The 24,788-nt window shown below is 39.2% G+C and overlaps 1 protein-coding gene across 2 annotated transcripts in view; it reads left to right on the forward strand.

Annotated features, from left to right (window-relative positions):
• The first annotated feature begins 1,277 nt into the window (after positions 1-1,277).
• Positions 1,278-24,788, forward strand: part of BRMS1L (BRMS1 like transcriptional repressor) — a 43,693-nt gene continuing 20,182 nt past the window's right edge. For both annotated transcript variants that reach the window (XM_059710698.1, XM_059710706.1), the window contains exons 1-4: positions 1,278-1,557; positions 6,071-6,161; positions 13,735-13,862; positions 15,874-15,953. In XM_059710698.1, coding sequence (XP_059566681.1) covers positions 1,416-1,557; positions 6,071-6,161; positions 13,735-13,862; positions 15,874-15,953 — 441 coding nt within the window. In that variant the 5' untranslated portion in view covers positions 1,278-1,415. The remainder of the gene's footprint in view (positions 1,558-6,070; positions 6,162-13,734; positions 13,863-15,873; positions 15,954-24,788) is intronic.

The raw sequence follows: 24,788 nt of genomic DNA on the forward strand, positions 1-24,788 counted from the left end.
AAGAAAGTGGCTTTGAAAAAGAAAAGGAGTAGAAGAGGGTTACAGAGAGAATAAGATGTGCAAAGACATTGAAATGGGAAAGTTTGTGTGTTTAGCAACTGAGGGGTTTAGTTATGAAGAACATAGATAATAAAAGCCTCTTAGTTTGCATTTTACCCTGTAGGAGATGGATAGCTCTTGAAATGTTTTCTGTCACTAAATCTAAATCTAACTTTAATGCAATTATTGCTGGATACCCTTACCATCTTCCATAAAATGTCTTTGGACCTCATGTTTGAGAAGGAAATACTGTAAAATCCACAATATTCTATGAAATGTCTTTCAATAGCAAATTGGCACTTTAAGAAGAAGCCCTCTTTTTATAAAATACAATTTAGATTTGTCTGCAAATGAAGTTTCCTCATTTGTAAAGTAGGGATAATAATAGCACCTACCTCAGAATTAAATTCAATATAAACCATGGATACCTAATACAGAGTAATCGTGTCAACTAATTTTAGTTATTATGATTGTGATCTTTATTGACTCCTCCTGGTGTATCATCTTTCTCATTGAGGAAACAACATTTCACTAAGTCAATTAAGTATTTTTTATTGAAAACTAAAGTTAAATCTTTAGTTTTAAGACTAGTGGCATCTTTGGGCTGTATCGGTGTAAATGTAAAAAATACTAGATGAATTGCCCAGATAAAACTTCCTTGTATATTATTGATTGCAAAAGCTTCAAGAACAATGTAAAGATTTTTGTGCAACATAGAAGGTGTAAGTTATTGTCTGCAGTTACTAATTCAACACTTAATAGTTTATTAGTGGTAATAAAGCTACTTAGGTGGTAGAGACGTTTTTCCAGTTCCCTCAGGCTCAAAGAGGAGGGAAAACACTCGGAAAATACCTTTTCACAGCTGACAGTAACATCTTAGATAGCTAGGGAGCTCAGACAATCACTTGGCGGGAAAATAATAAATACAGACTAAATTCGCACAATCTGTTTCTGTTTAGTTTACAAACTGCGATCGAGACTGTCAGCTTTCGTGCCTTGTGGGACTTGAAGTCCAGAGGGAAGAAGTGCTCAGGGCTATTGAAGCTTGGCAGGCAGCAGCCCCTGCAGGTCTGAGCTGTAAGGACTACAACTCCCAACAGAAGCTGCGGGGCCGCGCTGTAATTACGGGCAACCAACCGTACCTGAGCAGGACAAGCCCCGCCCCCCGGCTCTGAGGGCTGCCTCCACCAATGGCAGAGCTCCCAGCGCTGAGCCTCTGGGTTAGGTTGTGCGGCTCTGGCTGGAGGCGGGGCGGAGCCCAGAGGTTCAGAACTAGCTTGGCCGCTGGGTGGGTCGGGGCGTTCGGCGCGTCCTACATTGAAGAAGCAGTGGCCGGGCTGGGCGCCGGGAGTGGAAAGCGACGGCGCGGCTGGAAAATGCCAGTCCATTCCCGCGGGGATAAGAAGGAGACCAACCATCATGATGAGATGGAGGTGGACTATGCCGAAAACGAGGGGAGCAGCTCCGAGGACGAGGACACGGAGAGCTCGTCGGTCTCCGAGGATGGGGATAGCTCAGGTGTGCACGCCGGCGGGGCTGGGACCGAGTCCCCGCGCCGGGCTCGCGACAGGCCGCTCCCCGCACGCCGGGCAGCTGCGTCCTGCTGGGAGAGCGGGGCGGGGAGAGAGGGAAGGGGCGGAGACTGGCTCCCGGCCCTCCGCTGCACCCGGGCGGTCTCGGGGCGCTGTCTGGCTCCAGGCGGGTCCCGGTTGGCGGGGCGGGGCGGGGCAGGACGCGGGCCTGAGCTTGCCCAGCCGGACGCCGCGCCGTCTGCTCTTGGCCCTAGGACCCCGGGCAGTGCCCCCAGGCGATCCACTCTCCGAGGCCGGGAATGTCCCGCAGCACGTCTGGGAGGCTCTGGAAATCGCTCTTCTCCCCAAACCACAGACCTTTTTACTTATTTGTCATCCCTGCGAGCCTTCTCAACATGGGTGGATTGTCCGGGCCGAGCTTAGATTTGTACCGGATCTTGGATGGTTTAGAATAGAATGTAACCTCAGAGTTCACGTCAACCTGTCATTCCTCGCTTGACATCAATCAGTGCTCTTGCGGGGAGGGGAGGGGATCGTGTATGTGTGTGTGAGAGAGACTTGGGAATTGTTCTGTTTACAGCATCTCTGAAGTTTTCAAGACCGAGAAGAGCCCAACATCAAGGGGTGATTGGGAATCATGCGAATAAATTGGCTGATTTGTGGCAACTTTGAAATTCTCCAAATCTTTTCTTCCCTGCAACCTTTTCTAACTTTGGGCTGTTTTGAGTGTTTTTGTTTTGGGGGTTGTGTGTGGGGGGGCGGGGGGATGGGAGGGGGGAGAGCAGATTAACACTACAAATCAATTTTGCAAACTTTTACGAATTAAAAACATAAATGGAATTTGTGATACCTGAATTTTTCCCCTTCTATCCATATGATGGGGATGAGACTTTTTTTTTTCTTAGCCTGATTTTGGCCATGTAAAGCAAGGGTTGATGACAAGTTGATGACATTGTGTTACAACACTGACATTCTCTAGGTTTCCCTTTCAAAGCAAATCCCTATGGAAGTATGTAATTTCAATAAGTAAAACAGCCATCCAAAATAAGTATTTATGAGTGACTTAATTGTGGAGCACTTAGTGTGAGCTGTAAATAAATAGTTATGACCTGTTCTCTATTAAAGAGCAGCCATAAGTCACCAGTTGATTAAATTGCCAAATGAATGCTTATAAACAATGCTGTTGGAATTCAGAGGTGGAGGCAGTCTTTTCAAAATAGGATGAGCAGCAAAGGTTAGTTGAAGAAGGTGGGACCGCCTTCTTTATCATGAAGAATGGGTAGAATTTGGATTGGGGTGGTAATGGTCAGGTGTTTCTGTAGGAGGAGGAATTTAAGAAAAAGTATAAAGGCCAGAGCTTAAGGTTTATTCAAAAGAATGAGGAAACCAGTTCGATTGGGAGAAGGATTTGAGCTAGGAAAGGAAAAGGAAGGTATAGATGTCAAAGATAATTTTTATTTATTTATTTTATTTTATTTTTTACATGTTAAATACATTATTTATGAAAAACAACTACATATCCAAAATAATTTAGTGAGAAGAATGGCATGCTCTACATTTTTCAAATCTCTTTCATGTCTGGCTTAATAGAAGTCAGCTATATTCTATTTGCTTCTTCATTCAACATGCTTTTTAGGTTGAAGTATATGAAGAAAATTCAGTCTCACAAGTAGTTGGAAAGATAAAGGAGTATATAATAGCCTTTTCCAAAAATTGTGAATATTTTTTTAAACTATACATCACCAAGTGATAAATTTCCTTAAAGGTTAGTTTCAGTGTGGAACTCTGTTCCTATTAGTCCAATGGAAGTTATATTTTTTTTTCGGCTCTAGAATTCATACTCACCACCTCCTGGTCTCCTCTAATCACTTGCTCCTCATCTAACCTTGTTCCCAACCTTAGACCTAGGACTTCACTCAGCTTGTGCACCTCCAATAAGGGGATCCTTTTTTCCCCCTTTCTCTACCTGCTAAGCAGCTTCTCAAGTCTCTCAAAGATATTTTTAAAAGCACAAAACAGGATTGATGAGTGCAAAGAAACTGGTTGTAGGATGAATAGAAGAGTAAAGGTGATGGTGGTATATTTAAGTTAGAGTGCCCAACTGACAGGTGGGAATGTGGCTTTGGAACCTGCCTGGGATGGGAGGCATGCTTTAGATGTCATCTGGCAAGCTGTGAAAGTAGGAGAGATTGCAAAAGTGAGGAACACAGAGAAAGAACATCTAGGCTGTGAATACATTTCCTAGATCTGTAAAACATTTTATTTTCAAGTGTTCTTTTTTTTTTGAATGGGAGTTAGGATCTCACAAAGTGACATCTATTGCTTAAAATTCTCCCTCTCTAATTTTTATGTTAACTCTTCTGACTTTTTACTATTTTTTTATTCTATCCCAGAAAATAATGAAAACCTTTATTATTTGTGAGGAATGTAATAATAATTTGAGCTATAAGTCAAACTTTAAAGAAAAAATTTTTTTTTATTGATTTCAGAGAGGAAGGGAGAGGGAGAGAAAGATAGAAACATCAGTGATGAAAGAATCATCGATCAGCGGCCTCCTGCACGCCACCCAATGGAGATCAAGCCCACAACCCAGTCATATGCCTCTACTGCGAATTGAAGTGACCTCTTGGTTTCTGGGTCAATGCTCAACCACTGAGCCACACCCGACTGGGCATAAGTCAAACTTTTTTAAGTGCAAAGAAATTGTAAAAATAAATTTTGCAGTTTTACTACTTGTAAAAGCATATCTTTTCTACTATTGGCTTACATGTTCAACTTCCACAGTTTTATTCTTCTTAAACCTTGATACTGAGCAGGTCCTAAGGCTACAGGAGAAACTCTGCTCTGCAGAGATATTGGGGACTGAGTCATCCTGAGGGACCAAGGTTTGAAGATCTGAGTAGGAAGCTATTAGAAGCCAGACATAATTTAAATGGTTTAGGAAAGTTTTTAAAAAAAGAATCATATACTTCCTTGCTATGTGAAAATAACAGTACATAATTTAGCTCTTGCTCATAGTTTGACTTTCATTTGATGAATATCAATATGCAGATCATTTTATACAGACTGATGGTTACCAGAGGGAGTGTGGGGAATTGGGTAAAAAAGGTGAAGGGAGTAAGAAGTACAAATTGGTAGTTACTGAATAATCATGGGGATGTAAAGTAAGGCATAGGGAACATATTCAATAATATTGAATTAACTATGTATGGCGCCAGGTGGGTATTGGAAATATTAGGGGAACACTTTGTAAAGTATATGCTGTACACTATGCTGTTTACCTGAAACTGATAGAACATTGAAGGTTAAAAAAATGATGTAGATTAATTTTACACTTCAGTTATTTTGATGTGTTGATTATATATGATGTAAAAATAGAAAATATGGAATCTAGGACAGACCTGGTAATTAGTGTCTTTCTTAAAATGTTTGCTTGTTTTTCTCCTCATTTCCCTCTTTCTCACCGACTGACAGTACTTTGGGGAGAGGGAACAAGGCGGGTATAAGAACAGCAGATGAACCCTGATGGGGTAGCTCAGTTGGTTAGAGTGTCGTCCCGATATGCCAAGGTTTCTGGTTTGATCCCTGGTCAGGGTGCATACAAGGATCAACCAATGAATACACAATAAGTGGAGCAACAAATCGATGTTGCTCTGTCTTCCCCTTCTTCTCTCTCTCTCTTTTATTTTTCAATAAGAAAAATTAAAAAGGAGATAAAGATATCCTGTGGTTAACAAAATGAGATTAGTTTTCTTTTTCATATGATTGGCAAATCAGCCATATGAGCAGTTCTAGAAGAATTCCAAAAGTGTTTGTGAGCAATATTAACCTTTAAAGGATGTAATCATTTTGGTGCTTCAGTTCCGGCGGGTTGGTGGAAAACAAACCAAAAGTAGGTTATTTACTTTATAGTCATAGCTTAATGTCAGCTCTTTAAAATGATTTAAAAATGAATAAGAAAAGAAGGCCTAGAGGCTGCTATAGTTTTAACTCCCATCTGTATTGTAGGTTAAAACCTATAGTGGAAATTATTTTGGACAAATGTTGTTTTTGTTTTTCTCTTAAGGCTTAATAGAGGCCTTGTATATCTAACTTCATATTAAAGTTTTTTTTCTTTTTTAACCATTTGAATTAACATTTAGATATATTTGGAGCATAAAACTAATATTATTAAATTACATTAATTGATTTTTGAGAGTACATTTGTTAAAACTAGGGACAGTAAAACAAGGAAGGGCTTAGAATAGAAGAGGCAACAGGAGAGAGTCTGGGCAGGGCTTCTTAGGCTCAATGAGAAGTCAGAAAAGGAGGCCTTAGAGGAAGGTTCAGGGGGTTAGGAGCTGCTGCTGCCTATTGCTCTCCTGGTTGCAAGCGTCATGGGGACGCTTAGAGTTTAGGAGTTTCATGCCTGGGGGGGAACGTGATGGGGAAGGGAAAGGTGTGGGCTTGCTCCAGCGGGGAGAGCAGAATGTGCCTAATTTTATTTTTGTTATTAACAGAAATGGATGATGAAGATTGTGAAAGAAGAAGAATGGAATGTTTAGATGAAATGTCCAATCTTGAAAAACAGTTTACAGATCTCAAGGATCAGTAAGTAGCGGCTTTAGAAGGTCATTGTCACCGAATCTCAACCATGTCACATGTATAATAGCACAGGAGAAATTTTATTCACTCTAAACTGTTTTTTTCTTTGTGTGTTGTGGGACTGACTGATCTGAAAGAGGCTTCTGTTATTGTTTGCTTAAGACTTTATTAACTAAACCGAAGGTTTTGAGGCAGGTTTTTTGGGCGGAGTAATAAGATTTCTATGTGGATGTTGGGTCTAATCTGCTTTATTCATTCCTTTGTTAAATAATTGGGTAAAGGTAGCATTTTAAAAATTTGAGTATAAGAGAGAGTATTTCCAAAGATGGCAGAGTGATTTTTGTTTATATCTTAACGTTGGATAGTACATACATGATTTTACATGCATATTTAGTTTGCTTCTGGCAGTAACTCTGTAAGGTTGGAAGATAGTCTTATCTCCATTTTGCTTGTGAGAAAATTAATGGTCAGAGAGGTTAAGTGATTTGCCCATACTTCATCAGAGAGTGATAAATTAAGCCAGGCTTTCTGCCTCCTAGTGATATCATATTCCTTTCACTAAGACACATTACTTTGGAGGAAATGTAGTGGAGTAGAAAGAGCACAGGGTTCACATCCAGGCTTTCTCAACCAATTAGAACAGTATAATAATAGCTTCTTTGTTATTGAATGAGCAATGTATACAATTCTTAGCCATTTGCTTGGTGTGTAGTAGGTGCTTATTAGATACACCCCACTCCCCTTTATAATACCAAACTCTTATGTAAAATTGGTAACACGAGAATAGGCTACACTGATTTGAAAGAACAAAATAGATGAAGATACAGATTTTTAAAAAACTCTTAAAGGTGAGCTTTCACTTTAGATGTTGCTGGCAATGTCATGGGGCGGGCATAGCTATGTATTACGAATTGTAAATGAAAGAGAAATTTCTGAGAATATAGGTACCTTCCGTGTGTGAAGACACTTTGGTATATGAATTCTTTGTAATTTTGCTGCTTATTCTTTTTCCCCCAACCATTTCCCTAGAGAAGCCCAAAGAAGAGATGAAAACTCATTTAATATCTGGAATTGACCGGCTAAAATGGGACAGATTTGTTTACCATAGGAATCCGGCTATTTATGCAATTTCTGGTCTTAACTTTAATTGGTAGTAGAGATGAATATGTAGATAATATTCCATGCTAGTGTAACGCATTATTATGAGCAATTCAAAATCATCCAAAGTTTAAAATTTTGGCTTTAAAAAACATGGTATCATTTTCTTATTCTAAATATTTACATTATTGATATTAAATTAAAATGAGTTTAGATCACCAGAGAATCCATTATTTGGGAAACATGAAGAGTTCATCCATGATCATTCTGGTAAAAAGGAAACAAATTTGTGTTTTTCTTTTTTTTCTTCTTTTTTTTAATATATTTTATTGATTTTTTACAGAGAAGAAGGGAGAGGGATAGAAAGTCAGAAACATCGATGAGAGAGATCGATCAGCTGCCTCCTGCACACCCCCTACTGGGGATGTGCCCGCAACCAACGTACATGCCCTTGACTGGAATCGAACCTGGGACCCTTGAGTCCGCAGGCCGATGCTCTATCCACTGAGCCAAACCGGTTCGGCATGTATTTTTCTATTTTAGCACAAGTAATCAATGAATGAATAATTCTCATACAATTAATTAAGATATACCTGTTAGGTTTTTAAAGTTTATTTTATAGTTATCCAAGAAATGAAAATTATTGTAAAGCTCTAGTATAATATATTACACTAGTGGCCCGGTGCACAAATTTGTGTACATTGAAAGGAAATTAATTAAAAGAAATATTTTAATATCGCTATTTGCCCTTTCTCTGTAATAGAAGTGTCAACCAAATTCACGATTGACAATGACAGGTTGAAACACACATGTGAGATTGGCACCAGTGAGAGCTTTATATGTATCGTGCATGTGCGAGTCAACTTAGGCTTTTATATATATACTAGAGGCCCGGTGCACAAAAATTTGTGCACTCGGGGGGAGGGGGCCCCCTCAGCCCGGCCTGTGCCCTCTTGCAGTCTGGGACCCCTCGGGAGATAACGACCTGCTGGCTTAGGCCTGCTCCTGGGTGGCAGAGGGCAGGCCCAATCCCTAGGTGCAGCCCCTGGTCGGTCTTAGAGCAGGACCGATTGGGGAGTTGGGGCGCCGCCCCCTGTCATGCACAGAGCAGGGTGGATTGGGAGGTTGCGATGCCACCCTCAGTCACACTCAGGGTAGAACCGATTGGAGGGTTGGGGCACCGCCCCCTGTCACACTCAAGGCAGGGTTGATGGGGAGGTTGCGGTGCCACCCCGTCACGCACAGAGCAGGGCCAATCAGGGGGTTGGGGCGCTGCCCCCGTCACACACAGAGCAGGGCCCACCAGGGGGTTGGGGCACCACCCTCTATCACCCGCAGAGCAGGGCCGATCAGGGGGTTGGGGCGCCGCCACTCTAACACTCAGGGCAGGGCCGATGGGGAGGTTATGGCTCTACCCAATCACACACAGAGCAGGGCCCGTGGGGGGAGGGGGTTGGGGAGCTCCCCCCTATCAGGCACAGAGTAGGGCTGCTCAGGGGGTTGGGGCCCCGCCCCCTGTCACACACAGAGCCGCAGGGCGATCAGGGGGTTTGGGCGCTGCCCCCTGTCATGCTGATCCCGATGCCGGGAGGCATATTACCCTTTTACTATATAGGGTAGAGGCCTGGTGCATGGGTGGGGCCAGCTGGTTTGCCCTGAAGGGTGTCCTGGATCAGGGTGGGGGTCCCCACTGGGGTGCCTGGCCAGTCTGGGTGAGGGGCTGAGGACTGTTTTCAGGCTGGGGGTGACTGAAGTTCCCAACCGCTCCTTTTTTTCTTTTTTTTTTTATTCTGGGCCAGCTTTACCTTGAGGCTTGGCTCCAGCTCTTAGGCCTCCGTGGCTGAAAGTAGGTTTCTGGCCTTTGCTTACAATGTTGTGAATCTGCTGTCTGAAGTCCGGTGGTATTTGTTACAATGTTTCTTAAACTGCCCGCTCAGAGGCCTGCAGCCGCAGGCGGGGAACCTTGGTTTCCTCCAACGATCCTCCATCACTGAAGCAAGCAAGCCTCATGTTAGTTTCAAGCTGCCTGGCTGCCGGCCGCCATCTTGGCTGACAGTTAATTTGCATATCTCGCTGATTAGCCAATGAAAAGGGTTGCGGTCGTACGCCAATTACCATGTTTCTCTTTTATTAGTGTAGACTAGGTGCCCAGTGCATGAATTCTTGCACCTTGAAAGGAACTGTGGGCCACGAGGCCATGGTGGGCACAGGGGCGGGTCTTGGCCCATCCTCTGCGCCCCCACCCAGGCCCTCCCGCCGTGGCCCCTGGTCCCCTGTCTGCCAACAGCCCTGCTCCTGCTGCCGCCGCTCCCATGCACTGATGGCATCAGCCCCGCTTACACCCGCTGATGGCATCAGCCCCGCTTACACCCGCTGATGGCATGGAGCGATTGGGGCCGGCACCAGCAGCATGTGCCATCAGCAGGTGCGAGTGGTGGCTGCTGCCCTGATCACCCCTCAGGAGCAAGGGGAGGTGGAAAAGCCCTCGGGCAATCAGGGCAGGTGCTGGGCGCTGGCAGCGGGTGTGAGCGCTGGGTGGGACCGCGGCACACTGGAGCAAAGAATTTTCAGTAAACACCAGAGGCTCGCCCTGATGACAGTGACTGGTGCCCCGCCTTGGTCTGGTGCCCCCGCTCACCTGTTCCACCAACCTGCCGTGGCCAATGCCCGCCATGTTCCATGCGCTCCCCTTGGTGGTTAGCGAACGTCATAGCGACTGTTGTTCAATTGTCCTGCTGTTTGGTCTATTTGCATATTAGCCTTTTATTATATAGGATATACTAGAGGCCCGGTGCACGAAATTCATGCACTGGGCGGGGGGGGGGTGTTGTCCCTCAGCCCAGCCTGCACCCTCTTTAATCTGAGACACCTAGGGGGATGTCCAACTGCCGGTTTAGGCCTGATCCCACAGGGATCCCTCTCACAATCCAGGACTGCTGGCACTCAATCACTTGCCTGCCTAATTGCTCCTAACCACTTCTGCCTGCCAGCCTGATCATCCCCTAACTTCCCTCCCCTGCCAACCTGGTCACCCCGAACTCCCCTCCCCTGCAGGGCTGGTTCCCCCCCAACTACCCTCCCCTGCAGGCCTGGTTCCTCCCAACTGCCCTCCCCTGCCAGCCATCTTGTGTGTGGAGTGATGGTCAATTTGCATATTACCTCTTTATTAGATAGGATTAGAGGCCCGATGCATGAAAATTCATGCAAGAGTAGGCCTTCCTTCCCCCAGCTGCCGGCACTAGCTTCCCTCTGGCACCCAGGACCCAGCTGGCTTCCCTCCAGCCCCAGCTTTGTCAGGTAGGACGTCCAGAATGACGTCTGGTCTAATTAGCATATTACCCTTTTATTATTATAGATAGAATAAACTTGCTTAATTAGACTTGCTCTCTGATTTAGCTAAACTTTTTCCAGCCCAGTGAAGCACCCCAACTTCCTTTTCAGGTAATTGTCAGCAACACAGCAGTAAGTATCAACACAAAGCAGATTATTATTGTAGATCATGCAGGGAGAACAAAGGGTAAAATATTGAACTGCAGCAGTGTTTGACTATATTCTGCGCAGGGAGAAAACCTGAAGTCATTTTCAAGGTCCACCATTTCTTTCTTCTTTTCAGTTGAGTCAAGTTTCTAAGCTTTCTAAATCTCCATTTTCCAGCTAATGAAAAGAAAATAGGATTCTATCAAGTCTCCAATCTACCTACTCCAGGACTTCTGTGAGGATCAAATGAGATGAGGCACAGGGAAACACTTCACAGACATTTGGTTAAAGTGTAAATCTTTCCACCTGTCTATAAAGCAAGTGTATTCCTGGGCTGAAGAAACTGCAAGGAGGCTAGTTGCTAGGGAGAAGGACACCATTACCTGGATGGACACTTAGCATATTAGCCTTTTATACATATAGATAGGAAAACTTTGCAGCTAGTAAGTCATTAAACCTAATCTTGTTCACCTTGGGGCTGGCAGTTGCCTTGATTTTTGCTTTCTCATGTCTCACTATATCCAACAGCCAGTTACCCCTACCAGCTTCATTCAACTCTGAAAGTTTTAAAAATAGACCCATTATCACCATTTAATAGGATTCTTTCTCAAAGACTTGGTATCTAGAATATGTTATAGGAAAAAAATTAATCTTTGTGTCTGGTTTATACTTCCTCTTTTGTCTTGTCCCATTTGCCTTGTTTGTTATTTTTATCCTGTGTATCTCTGTAAGCTGTCTCAAATCCTCTTTAGAATGGTGGGAAATAAACTAATATGATAATAATAATATAATAATGATAGTAATAATAGTAATATAATTATCCTGCTTCTCCAGTTCTAGTACTACCGGGCAGAATAGCACTCCTTTCATAAGGCAGAAAGTTCACCATTTGTAGTTTGTGTAGTGGTGGAAGGTAAGTTCTTCCACCTCCTTAAAAAGGTAGAAGAACTTACACCACCCAAATTTCCATTCATTTCAATATTCATTGTCCAACAAACATGAATTAAACATCTACTCTGTGACTGGTATTGTTGCTGCTGAGGGACTCATGATCCTTGACTTCGATGAGTTTATACTTGAATTTTAAGATTGTAGAAATTGTACTGATTTTGAGGAATCTATTTTTTAGAAGGGTAGTTAATTGAATATTGCTAATTCACATACCTCTTCATTCAGGATGCTGTACATCTATTCAGGATACCTTATCAATGTTTTGTGTAAGTTTGGTGTTTTTAGGTGGAGTCATCCTTTGTATCACATTTTTATCATTTTGCCTAAAGTTGTACAGTGAATCCTCACTTAACATCATCAATAGGTTCTTTGACCTTAAGCAAAATAACATATAACAAAACCAATTTAAACATAGGCTAATTAATATAAACAAGAGTTATGTTTCTATAGTACCTCATTAGTGTTATAACAAAATGACATTGAACGAAATTGTTATTTGAAGATCTGCTGTATTTATAATTTCAAAAAGTATTATCATGTTGTACTTTTCTGACATTATACATTTATTTATCATTGTATTTTGAGTTTAGAAAAATTTAACCCAGACATGATAATGTATTATTTTGGCAGTTAACTCAGATTATTTTTTCCCTTTTTGTTTATTCTAAAGAATACTTATTTCATTAACACACAAACTTGCTTTCTCTCTTCAGATTCATTATATAAATCTCTATGCTAATTATAATGATCGTCAACCAAAGGACTTGTATGCATGCATATAAGCATAAACGATGGACGCAGACAACAGGGGGTGAGGGTTAGGGCAAGACTAGGGGGAATGAGGGGACAATGGGGGAATAAAGACACATTTGTAATACCTTAATCAATAAAAAATTTAAAAAAATTATAATGATCAATTATAGACAATATTAACTGTCTTAATTGTATTGCTTTATATTTTCAAGAGGAAAAGCAGAATTTTATATGAAAGCCAGGTGCCATGTTTTCAAAAGCCAATGCTAGTTATACCTACAAGCTTAATCAGTGGTTTCTTTTGGAAGTTACTACATGCCATCCTGGTGACATATTATGGCATATTCTTCACCTATGATAAAAGTAATAACTGGCAAAAAAGATAATTCACAAAATGATTTAAAATTTTTAGTCTGCTTTGGAATTTTTAGGGATATCTTGAAAGTGCCTCAAAATTAGGATTAGAAGTGCCTTTCATAGAGAATGACAATGTACACATTTTCCTGTTAAAAGAGTTCTATCATGCCGAATTTATTTCCAAAAATAAACATTGAGTTATCTCACATACTCATCGTTGATAAGCTAAAGGTATTGGTATGATAGCTGGCAAATTAGAATATCTGTATGTGGACTCGAATTCGACAATAGGAATCCCCTGTCCCCTTTTCATTCCCTATCCATGGGACAACTCACTTTATTAAGCATCTTGAGTTGCAGTCCGGATGAACTGGGTGTGCCTGATCACAAGTTCTATAGTTTTTCTATTTCCTATAGTACTATTGGCTTTACCTTCATCACTCTCCTTCCTCTTTGTTCTCTTTTAAAATCAAGCAGGCTAAATATTTTACTCCTGACTCTTTTTCAGGAAAGGTGGAGAGAAGCCAGGGAACTATTTCTTTTGACGACTAGTAATGTCTCAAGTTGTTCAGAATGATTTCTTTGTTTCTTTTAAACTCAGTGCTTAAATGACCTTTCTGTTAGACTTAACTTATTGTTATGCAATTAAATAAATCCAAAAATCTAGAGTGCCAAAAAGTAGTTATTTCAGTTATGTTTTTTTGTATTGTGAATTAACCATTAAAGAGTAATATATCTATAAAAAAGATAGAAAAAAATTATTTTATGACTAAGTACATAAAGTCAAATAGTGTAATTGAGTTTTTAACTTGAGATCAATTCAAAAATACAGTTGGTAGGTTATTAGAATATGAATATTAGGAAGAGGTAATATATAGAAATGGTAAATTGTTAGCCTTTGTTGGGCTCTTTAAATTAATATCTTAATTTTTGCTTTGTTAAGACTTTATAAAGAACGATTAAGTCAGGTGGATGCAAAACTACAAGAAGTCATAGCTGGAAAAGCACCAGAATATTTGGAACCACTGGCAACTTTACAAGAAAATATGCAAATTCGTACAAAGGTAGCAGGTAGGAAAGTGAAACATCTTTTTCATATAGTAGAATACGAACTCTTCAGATTTAAAAGGTGTTTGTCAAGTGAGCATTTGTTGTTAATGGAATCACAAATATATTTACACTGTGGACCACAGTGTTTCACGGTCAATCACTGTCAATCAGCCCACAGTTATTTATTAAATGACTCTTGCTTTTCTCTGTTGCTGTGGGATATCAAAAAAACAAAACAAAAAGAAGGCCCTCAGGTTGCTTACAATGTTACAGTGTTGTTAAGATATTTCTGCAAGTGAAACAATTAGTAGTTTCATTAAGAGATACTGTTACTATCACAGTTTCATTTTCAATTAAAGTCCAATTTTAATACTCCTAGTAGTTTTCATCGTAAGAGTGACAAGGTTTTTTTTTTATTTATAAAAACATTAAAAAGTGTTTGATCAAGATACAGAGAACAGGGAATCGGCCATCAACCAGATAATTTAATGGTAATTTTGATTGTTAACTCTTTTGTGGATATGAATAAATGAAAATGTACTATAGTATTTGTATGATTAAAATTTCACTCTTCTGTTTGTAAGTGGGATCCTACCTCAGAATTGTGTCCTAGCACTCATCACAAGGATATATCCATTTAAAGGTCACTTGGTTTGTCATAGTCAAACTAAAAACTGAATTTTAATGAATGAAGATGCTGATTGTTTTCTTTTTTTCAGACACTAATTGATCCTCATGTACTTGTGATACCAAATGCATTATTGATAATAGTTTCTTTTTGTTATTTACTAAACCTATCTTAATCCAAATTTTATTCTTGAGTGCTTAATATTAAATATGTAAATATGTAGATGATACTCAACTTGCTTGCTGTCTGCATAATGGTTTAGCACACCCTTAAAAATAAGCATGTCTGTAATTTTCTTTGACATTCTGAAAGAACTGAGATTTACTGGATATTTAGGAAATATTCCTTGAGTCAGTTACTCAATTTTCTAGTCTGTGGCCTTTCTTTAGTTTTTTATTGTATGGAGAGTAGTGTGTATGAATGTGTTGCTAATGGCATAGTTCTGAATATCTGTCCCTTGCTTTTACTATACAAGAAAGACATTTCTAGGGCCAACTATGGCATGGAGTTTAGTATGTACATCTAGAGCTCTTTGCCATTTTTGCGATGGCATATTTGCATGGCCATGTTGCCTTGGTACCTCTAAGTTAAACTCTCTTGAGCATCCATCCTGTAGGTAAAGCCTGGTCAGAGCATTCAAACATCACAAATTTTGTTATATCAGTTTATACATTTAATCCTCTTGGAAGCTTTGGACTCTAAAAATACATAGTACTTAAGGTTACGGTTTTGATGGCTAGAGTATCCAGTTGTTTGAGCATATATGATTAATGAAACCAGAGCTTATTTACTCTGTTTCCATTATGAGTCCTCAGAGATTGTTTTTCATAGGAGAAGAGTTTTATTTTCATTTTGATCATTCTCTATCAAACATTTAGGAGTATTCTCTAGATTCTAAGAATGAGGTAAGAACTAAAATTTGCAGTGTAGTTTTTTTCTAGCTCTTCTTAAATATATATATATATATATTAATATATACATATTAATATATATATATATATGTTAATTGATTCAGAGAGGAAAGGAGAGGAGAGACAGAAACATCACTGATGAGAATCATTGATCGGCTGCCTCCTGCGCGCCTCCTATTGGGGATCGAGCTCGCAACCCAGGCATGAGCTCTGACCGGGAATGGAACCATGACTTCCTGGTTCATAAGTCGACGCTCATCCCTGAGCCACACTGGCTGTGCTCTTCCTAGTTCTTAAACTCTTAGTTTTCTACTCTTCTTTAATATATACCTTAGCTGAGCCTTTTAGTTTTAGATTTTAAAAGAATAAGTTAGAATCACTGGTCAATTTCTTCTTAATTCATCTTGGAAAATTCAGTTAGGACTATTTCTGTAGGAAAGTGATATTGAAACTTTGTTGTGAACATAATCAGAATAATTGTGTTTGGTTGCAGGAATCTATAGAGAGCTCTGCTTAGAATCTGTAAAGAACAAATATGAATGTGAAATTCAAGCTTCTCGCCAGCATTGTGAGGTACTGTTATTTTGCTTAATCTTTAAGCTAATTTCATTTTTTAAAGCCTTTTCTGAGTGTAGAAGTCTAAAAAGTAAATAAAATAAGATAAAAAATTTAAATAATACTTTAGTTCATCACTTGTGTGAATTTTAAAAAAAAATACAGTTGTACTGGAAGCTGTGTTGGAAATAAGACACAAAGGAAGGACCAGAGAAAAAAACTACTAGTAAGTGAGATAATTTTAGAAGTTTTATAGCTGTTACCTTAAAAAGACTTGGTAATGATTATGTCATCTAGCATTACTGAAAATACTGTAGTGTTATTTACAATAGCCAAGATCTGGAAACAGCCCAAGTGCCCATCAGTAGGTGAGTGGATGAAAAAGCTGTGGTACATTTATACAATGGAATATTATGCAGCTGTGAAAAAGGAAAGAACTTTTACCTTTTGCAACAATATGGATGGACCTGGAGAATATTATGCTAAGTGAAGCCACTTAGAGAAAGACAAATACCATATGATCTCACTTATATGTGGGATCTAATGAATGAAATAAACTGACGAACCAGAGGCATACATACGTGGAACAGATAGACAGCTGTCAGAAGCGAGAGAGGTACGGGGACTGGATGAAAGAAGGTGAAGGGATTAGCCAAAGAACATAGATACATAGCCCATAGACACAATAGCGAGGTGATGGCCAAAGGGAAGTGGGGGTGGGGACTGGGTGGAGGTGGGCAAAGTGGGGTGGGGGGATGGATGGGGACATCTGTAATAGTGTCAACAATAACAGTAAAGTTAAAAAAAATTAGTGTAATGTTCAAGTTAAGACTCAAATATGCATATTCAGTAGTACAGTTAGAATGTTGGGCTATGATATCAATTTCTGACTCTCTAAATCTGTTTTCACATCTTTGGGCATAAATCTCTATTTATGGCAAAAAAATAGATGTACTTCTCTATAGGTTCTGATTATTTTGAATAGCATTTTTAAAAGAGTGCTAATTTTACAGATAACTTTTAATAAAACTTAGGTAAGATTTCAAGTGTACTATTGGAAATAAGACAAGTTCTATAATGATTCTTATCTTACTTTAAACATACCAAATCTTTATAAATCATTAAAATACTAAAAGTAGATAAGTATGAAAATGGTGGGTCTTCTTGTTTTATTTTTCTAATTACAACTGAAATGAAGCATCTTTTTTTAAAAATTTATTTTTATTGATTTCAGAGAAGAAGGGAGAGGGAGAGAGAGATAGAAACCTTAATGATTCTCTCTCATCAATTGGCTGCCTCCTACACACCTCACACTGGGGATCGATCCCATAACCCCGGCATGTGCCCTGACCGGAAATTGAACAGTGGCCTCCTGGTTCATAGGTTGATGCTCAACCACTGAGCCACGCCGGCCAGGCCTGAAACATCTTTTTGATGTTTGCTGGCTGTTTGGATTTTTTTCCCCTAAGAAGCGCCTGTGTATGTCTTTTAACTTAATGTTGGGCTGTTAGCCTTTCCCTCATTGATTTTAGAGGTTCTTCATATATTCTGGTTACAAATGCCTTGCTGGTTAAATGTTTTGCAAATATTTTTACCCAGGCAGTGAGATTTCTTTGAACTCTCTTTGATGACTTGATGAACAAAAGTTTTACATTTTAATGTAGCCAAAGTTATCATCTTTCCTTTATGATATGTGCTTTTTGTGTCTTCCCTACTTTGAGCTGAAAAGATGTATCTTCCTTTAAAATTTGGAAATTTGCTTTTTTAAAAAATATATTTTATTGATTTTTTACAGAGAGGAAGGGAGAGGAATAGAGAGTCAGAAACATCCATGAGAGAGAAACATGGATCAGCCGCCTCCTGCACAACCCTTACTGGGGATGTGCCCGCAACCAAGGCACATGCCCTTGACTGGAATCAAACCTGGGACCCTTCAGTCCTCAGGCCGACGCTCTATCCACTGAGCCAAACCGGTTAGGGCGAAAATTTGCTTTTTAACATTTAAATCGATAAACTACCTTTAATTACTTTTGTGTATGGTATAATGTATGGATCTAATGCATGGATTGGTAATTTCAACACTCCTCCATACTCCATTGTTTACCCACCAAATGTAATTATAACTCTTTTTTATTTCAAATGTCCATGTATGTGATGGCTGGTTTCTAGCTTTTTTCATTTGTTCTGTTGGTCTCTTTGGCTGTTTCTGCACCAGTATGACAATTCTGTTTTTACGGCTTTCAATCTAGTAAGCCTTGAAAACTCAATAATTTTTTTTTTGAAAACTCAATAATTTTACCTTGTTCTTTTTGTTCTCACAATTGTTATTGTTAAAACATTTTTTAAATTGAATTTATTGGGGTGACGCTGGTTAATAAGATTATACAGGTTTCAGGTGCACAATTTTACAACACATCATCTATACATTGTATTGTGTGTTCACCACCCCAAGCCAAGTCCCCATCCATCACCATTTATACCCGCTATACTCTCCTCCACCTCTTCCCACCCCACACCCACAATCAACACACTGTTGTCTGTGCCCATGAGTTTTTTCTCTTTCTTCCCCCCCCCCCCCCCCCCGGCCCAATCTATCAACTCCCTCACGCAGCCACCCAGCCCACACTGACAGCTGTCAGCCTGCTCTCTATGAATTGGTCTTTATTTTGCTTGTTAGTTCATTTTGTTCATTAGATTCCACATATGAGTGAAATCACATGGTACTTGTCTTCCTCTCTGTCTGGATTATTTCACTTAGCCTAATCTCTCTATGTCCATCCATGCTGTTGAAAAAGGTAAGATTTCTGTCTTTTTTTATGGGAAAAGTATCCATTGTACTAATGTACCACAGCTTTTTTATTTACTCACCTACTGATGGACACTTGGGCTGCTTCCATATCTTGGCTATTGTAAATGTCACTGCAGTGAACATAGGAGTGCATATATTATTTCAAAATTAGGGTTTCGGTTTTCTTCAGGTAAATTCCTAGAAGTGGAATCACTGGGTCATAAGGCAGATTCATTTTTAATTTTTTGAGGTAACTCCATACTGCTTTTCACAGTAGCTGCACCAGTATGCATTCCCATCAATAGTGCATGAGGGTTCCCTTTTTTCCACATCCTCGTCAGCACTTGTTTGTTGATTTATTGATGATAGTCATTCTGGCAGGTGTAAGATGATATCTCATTGTGGTTTTAGATTTAAAAAAAATTTTTTTTTTATTGATTTTAGAGAAAGAGGAAGGGAGAGGGACAGAAAGAGAGAGAAATGCCAATGAGAGAGAAACGTCAATCGGCTGCCTCCGGCACGCTCCTCCACTGAGGACTGAGCCTGGAATTTGGGCATGTGCCCTGACCTGGAATCGAACCTGTGACCTCTTGGTGTGTGGGTGGGTGCTCAACCACTGACCCACACCAGCTGGGCTCATTGTGGTTTTAATTTGCATCTCTCTGATGATTAGTGACATTAAGCATCTTTTTGTATGTCTATTGGCCATCTGTATGTCCACTTTGGAGAAGTGTCTATTCAGGTCCTTTGCCCATATTTCATTTGGATTGTGTGGTGTGTGTTTTTTGGTGTTGAGCTGTAAAAATTTTTTGTTGTTTAGTAACATCTTTTTAAAAGTTACTTTTTATTTTCTGCTGCTGTATAGAAAAGTAATTTTGTATATTGATATTATATCCAACCTTATTTATTTCTCATTTTAATTCTAATAATTTTATTACAGATTTTTAGGTTTTCCATGTAGATTATGTCATTTGTGAATAATGCCAGTTTGTTTCTGTCACTCTGATCTTCCTCTTAACTTATTTGTCTTATTGACAATGATAGGCCCTCCAGTACAACATGGAGTAGAACTGGTAAAAGCAGATCCTTGTTGTGTTCTTGATTTTAAGGGAATGCTTTTAACAGTTTTATAATAAATATATTTACTATTGGGTTTTGGTTAATACTATTTTTATTAAGTTAAGGAAATTTACTTTTATTTCTTGTTTTCTACGAATTTTTACCATGAATAATTGTTAATTTTTATTAAATGCTTTGTCTGCATCTATTGAATTAGTCATGTTTTTTTGCTCTTAATATATTAATGTGGTGGCTTACATTATTAATGGATTTTCTAATGTAAAACTATACTTGGATTCCTGGAATTACTATTTTTCTTGTGTATGGCCAGATTCATTTGCTAATGTTTTGTTTTAGAAGCTTTATTTCTGTGTTTATAAGTTAGATTTAATTTTTAATTCTCATACTGTTTTTAATTTGATTTTAAGATTTATAAAATGAGTTAAGAATATTCTATATTTTTCTCTTCTATATTTAAGATTGCAGTCATTAGTTTCATGAGTGCTTAGTACACCTTGCCTTTATGATATATTTTTTAACAATCTCATAAAAAAGATGCAAGAAAGTACAAAAGAATGAGTTTACAACATGATGCCCATCACCCCTGAATATGTAACATATACTTCAGACAAATGAGGGACATTTTCTTATACAACCACACTACAATCATTAAAATCAGAAAATGTACATTAATATGTTACTATCATCTAATCTTCAGCCTCCATTTAAGTATTAGTAGTTGTCCCGGTAGCACCTTCAGAGCAAAGAGATTCAGTTCAGAATCACATGTCTTTGTCATTGCATTTAGTTGTTACGTCTTTTTAGTTTCCTTCAATGTGGAATACCTCAGTCTGTCTTTGACTTTTGTAAATTTTCCATTTTTGAAATTTTTAGGCTAGTTATTTGCAGAATGTTAATTTTGAATTGTCCTGCTATTTCTTCATGATTAGAATCAAGTTTTGCATCTTCGGTAGGAATATCACAGCAGTGATACTGTGTTTTTCTTATTGAATTCTATTAAGCAGTGCACAGTTTTGATATATTCCATTATTGGTGATGTACACTTTGATCACTTGATTTATTTGGTGTCTTCTAGGTTTCTCTAAACTTACTTTTTTTCTCATTGTGATTAGTAAGTATACAGGGGAGAAGTTCTTTGCAGCTATACAAATATCTCATTCCTCATAATGCTTTCAATTTATTTACTTATGTAAGTCTGGACTCACTGTTCCTTACTCATTCTTTTTAGTCTGCTTCATCTTTCAATTACGGAGGAAAGTATACCAGAATTTCTCTCTGTGGTGGTAGATTTGTTAATACCTCTTTGTATTTCCTTTCTTTTTGTTCCAATTTTTTTCTGAATTTCCTAAGAAAACACAAATGCATACTATAAATTTTAAAAAAGTAAAGTCATTCACCATGTGAAATTTGAAGGCCCAAAATACTAATGATGAGATGTTCCACAGTGCACATCCACTATCTCAGCTTCCTTAGATCAAAACAATTTGAAACTGAATGCTCATGATTCCAGCTGAAACTTACCTCCCATGGAATTTTTTTCTTTTTTTTAATTGTCATAAGAACACTTAACATGAGATCTGCCCTCTTAACACATTTTAAGTGTGCAATACAGTGTTGTTAACTATAGGCATACTTTATCATTATGTATACCTGAAATTTTATACCCGTTGAATAGCAGTTTCCTATTTCCTCTTCCCCGTACCCCCTGGCAACCACCATTCTACTCTCTGCTTCTGTGTGTTTGACTTGTTTATATACCTCATGTATGTATCATGAAATATTTGTCCCTATGTAACTGGCTTATTTTACTTAGCATAGTACTCTAAAGTTTCATTCATGTTATAGCATATGACAGGATTTACTTAATTTTTTAGACTGAATAATGTTTCACTGTATGTATATATCACATTTTCTTTATCCATTCATCTTTCAATATACATTTAGGTTGTTTATCACATATTGGCTATTATGAATGGTGCTGTAATGAACACGGGAGTGCAATTATCTCTTTGAGACCCTGATATAAATTCTTTTGGGCATATACTCAGAAGGGATTGCTAGATCATGTGCTAGTTCTCTTTTTAAAAATTTTTAAATTGATTGATTGATTGCAGAGAAAGAGAGAGAGAGCGAGAGACACTCAATTTATTGTTCCACTCATGTATGCATTCATTGGTTGATTCTTGTATGTGCCCTGACCGGGGATCAAACATGCAAAAACTTTGCATATAAGGATGACACTCTAACCAACTGACTTACCCAGCCAGGGCAGTAGTTCTGTTTTTCATTTTTTGAGAAACCTCCATACCATTTTTCATAGTGACCACATCATTTTATATTGCCACGAACTGTGCACAGGGTTCCAATTTCTCTATATCCTCACCAATACTTATCTGTTTTTTGATAATAGCCATCATAATAGGTAAGAAGTGCTATCACATTGTGAATTGCATTTTTTTGATGATTAGTGACATTGAGTACTTCTTCACATACCTATTGGCCATTATATATCTTTAGAGAAATGTCTACTCAAGTTCTTTGCTCATTTTTTAATTGAGTTCCTTAAAGTTTGGGTATTAGCCCCTTATCAGATATGTTATTTGCAAATATTTTCTCCTATTCTGTAGGTTGCCTTTTCACTTTAATTGTTCCTTTGCTGTGCAGAAGCTTTTTAGTTTGACATACCCACACTTATCTATTTCTGCTTTTGTTGCCTGTGCTTTTGGTGTCATATCCAAAAAAAATCATTACCAAGGCCAATGTCATAAGCTTATTCCCTATAAGCTTTTTCTTCTGGTTTTACAGTTTCAGGCCTTACATTTAAACCTTTAATCCATTTTGAGTTGATTCTTGTGTATGGTGTAAGATAAGAGTCAAATTTTACTCTTTTGCATATTTCTGCCAAGTTTTCCCAACACTGTTGAAGAGACTATCCCAGCGGTTCTCAACCTGTGGGTCGCAACCCCTTTGGGGATCGAATGACCCTTCCACAGGTGTCACCTAAATACATCCTGCATATCAGATATTTACATTACGATTCATAACAGTAGCAAAATTACAGTTATGAAGTAGCAACGAAAATAATTTTATGGTTGGGGGTCACCACAGCGTGAGAAACTGTATTAAAGGGTTGCGGCATTAGGAAGGTTGAGAACCACTGGACTATCCTTTTCCTATTATGTATTTTTGGCACCCTTGTTGAAGATCAGTTGACCATATATACATACTAGAGGCCCAGTGCACGAAATTTGTGCATGGTGGTGGGGGTGGGTTCCTCAGCCTGGCCTGTGCCCTCTCCAATCTGGGACCACTGGCTCTTAACCACTCACCAGCCTGCCTGCCTGATCACCCCTAACCGCCTCTGCCTGCCTGCCTGATTGCCCCTAACCCCTCTGACTGCTGGTCTGATCGCCCCTAACTGCCCTGCCCTCCCCATCCGGACCAGTCGCCCCTAACTGCCCTCTCCTGCTGGCCTGATCGCCCCTAACTGCCTCTGCCTTGGCCCCCGCCACTGTGGCTTTGTCCGGAAGGAGGACCAGATGACCGGAAAATGTCCGGTCTATCTGGTCTAATTAGCATATTACCCTTTTATTAGTATAGATATGCATGGGTTTATCTCTGGGCTCTCTATTCCACTGGTCTATATGTCTATCTTCATGCCAGTATCATATCTTAATTGTTATAACTTTGTAATATATTTTGAAATTAGGAAATGTGAGGCCTTCAGTTTTTTTCCTTTTTTTTAAATAAATCTTTATTGTTCAGATTATTACAGACGTTCCTCCTTTTTCCCACCATAGCTCCCCTCCACCTGGTTCCCACCCCACACCCTTACCGCCACCCCTCCCATCCTCGTCCATAGGTATAAAATTTTTGTCCAATCTCTTCCTGTACTCCCCACACCCCCTTCCCCCTGAGAATTGTCAGTCCACTCCTTTTCTATGCCCCTGATTCTATTCTATTCACCAGTTTATTCTGTTCATCAGATTTTTTATTCACTTGATTTTTTAAAGTACATTTTCTTGATTTTTTTACAGAGAGGAAGGGAGAGGGATAGAGAGTTAGAAACATCGATGAGAGAGAAACATCGATCAGCTGCCTCCTGCACACTCCCTACTGGGGATGTGCCTGCAACCAAGGTATTTGCCCTTGACCAGAATCGAATCTGGGACCCTTGAGTCCGCAGGCTGAAGCTCTATCCACTGAGGCAAACTGGTTAGGGCTCACTTGATTTTTTATTTCACTTGTTGATAGATATGTATTTGTTGTCACTTTGTTGTTCATAATTTTTATCTTTACCTTTTTCTTCTTCCTCCTCTTCTTAAAGGATACCCTTCAGCATTTCATATAATACTGGTTTGGCGATGATGAACTCCTTTAGCTTTTTCTTATCTGTGAAGCTTTTTATCTGACCTTCAATTCTAAATGATAGCTTTGCTGGATAGAGGAATCTTGGTTGTAGGTTCTTGCTATTCATCACTTTGAATATTTCTTGCCACTCCCTTCTGGCCTGCATAGTTTCTGTTGAGAAATCAGCTGACAGTCGTATGGGTACTCCCTTGTAGGTAACCGACTTTTTCTCTTGCTGCTTTTAATATTCTCTCTTTGTCTTTTGCCCTTGGCATTTTAATTATGATGTGTCTTGGTGTGGTCCTCTTTGGATTCCTCTTGTTTGGGGTTCTCTGCGCTTCCTGGAGTTGTAAGTCTATTTCTTTCACCAGGTAGGGGAAGTTTTCTGTCATTATTTCTTCAAATAGGTTTTTAATATCTTGCTCTCTCTCTTCTTCTGGCACCCCCATAATTCAGATGTTGGTATGCTTGAAGTTGTCCCAGAGGCTCCTTACACTATCTTCGTATTTTTGGATTCTTTTTTTTTTTTTTTTGCTTTTCCATTTGAGTGTTTTTTTGCTTCTTCGTATTTCAAATCTTTGACTTGATTGTTGGGATCCTCTAGTCTGCTATTGGATCTCTGTATAGTATTCTTA

Source organism: Myotis daubentonii, chromosome 1 (genome assembly GCF_963259705.1).
Source record: "Myotis daubentonii chromosome 1, mMyoDau2.1, whole genome shotgun sequence".
Lineage (NCBI taxonomy): Eukaryota > Metazoa > Chordata > Mammalia > Chiroptera > Vespertilionidae > Myotis > Myotis daubentonii.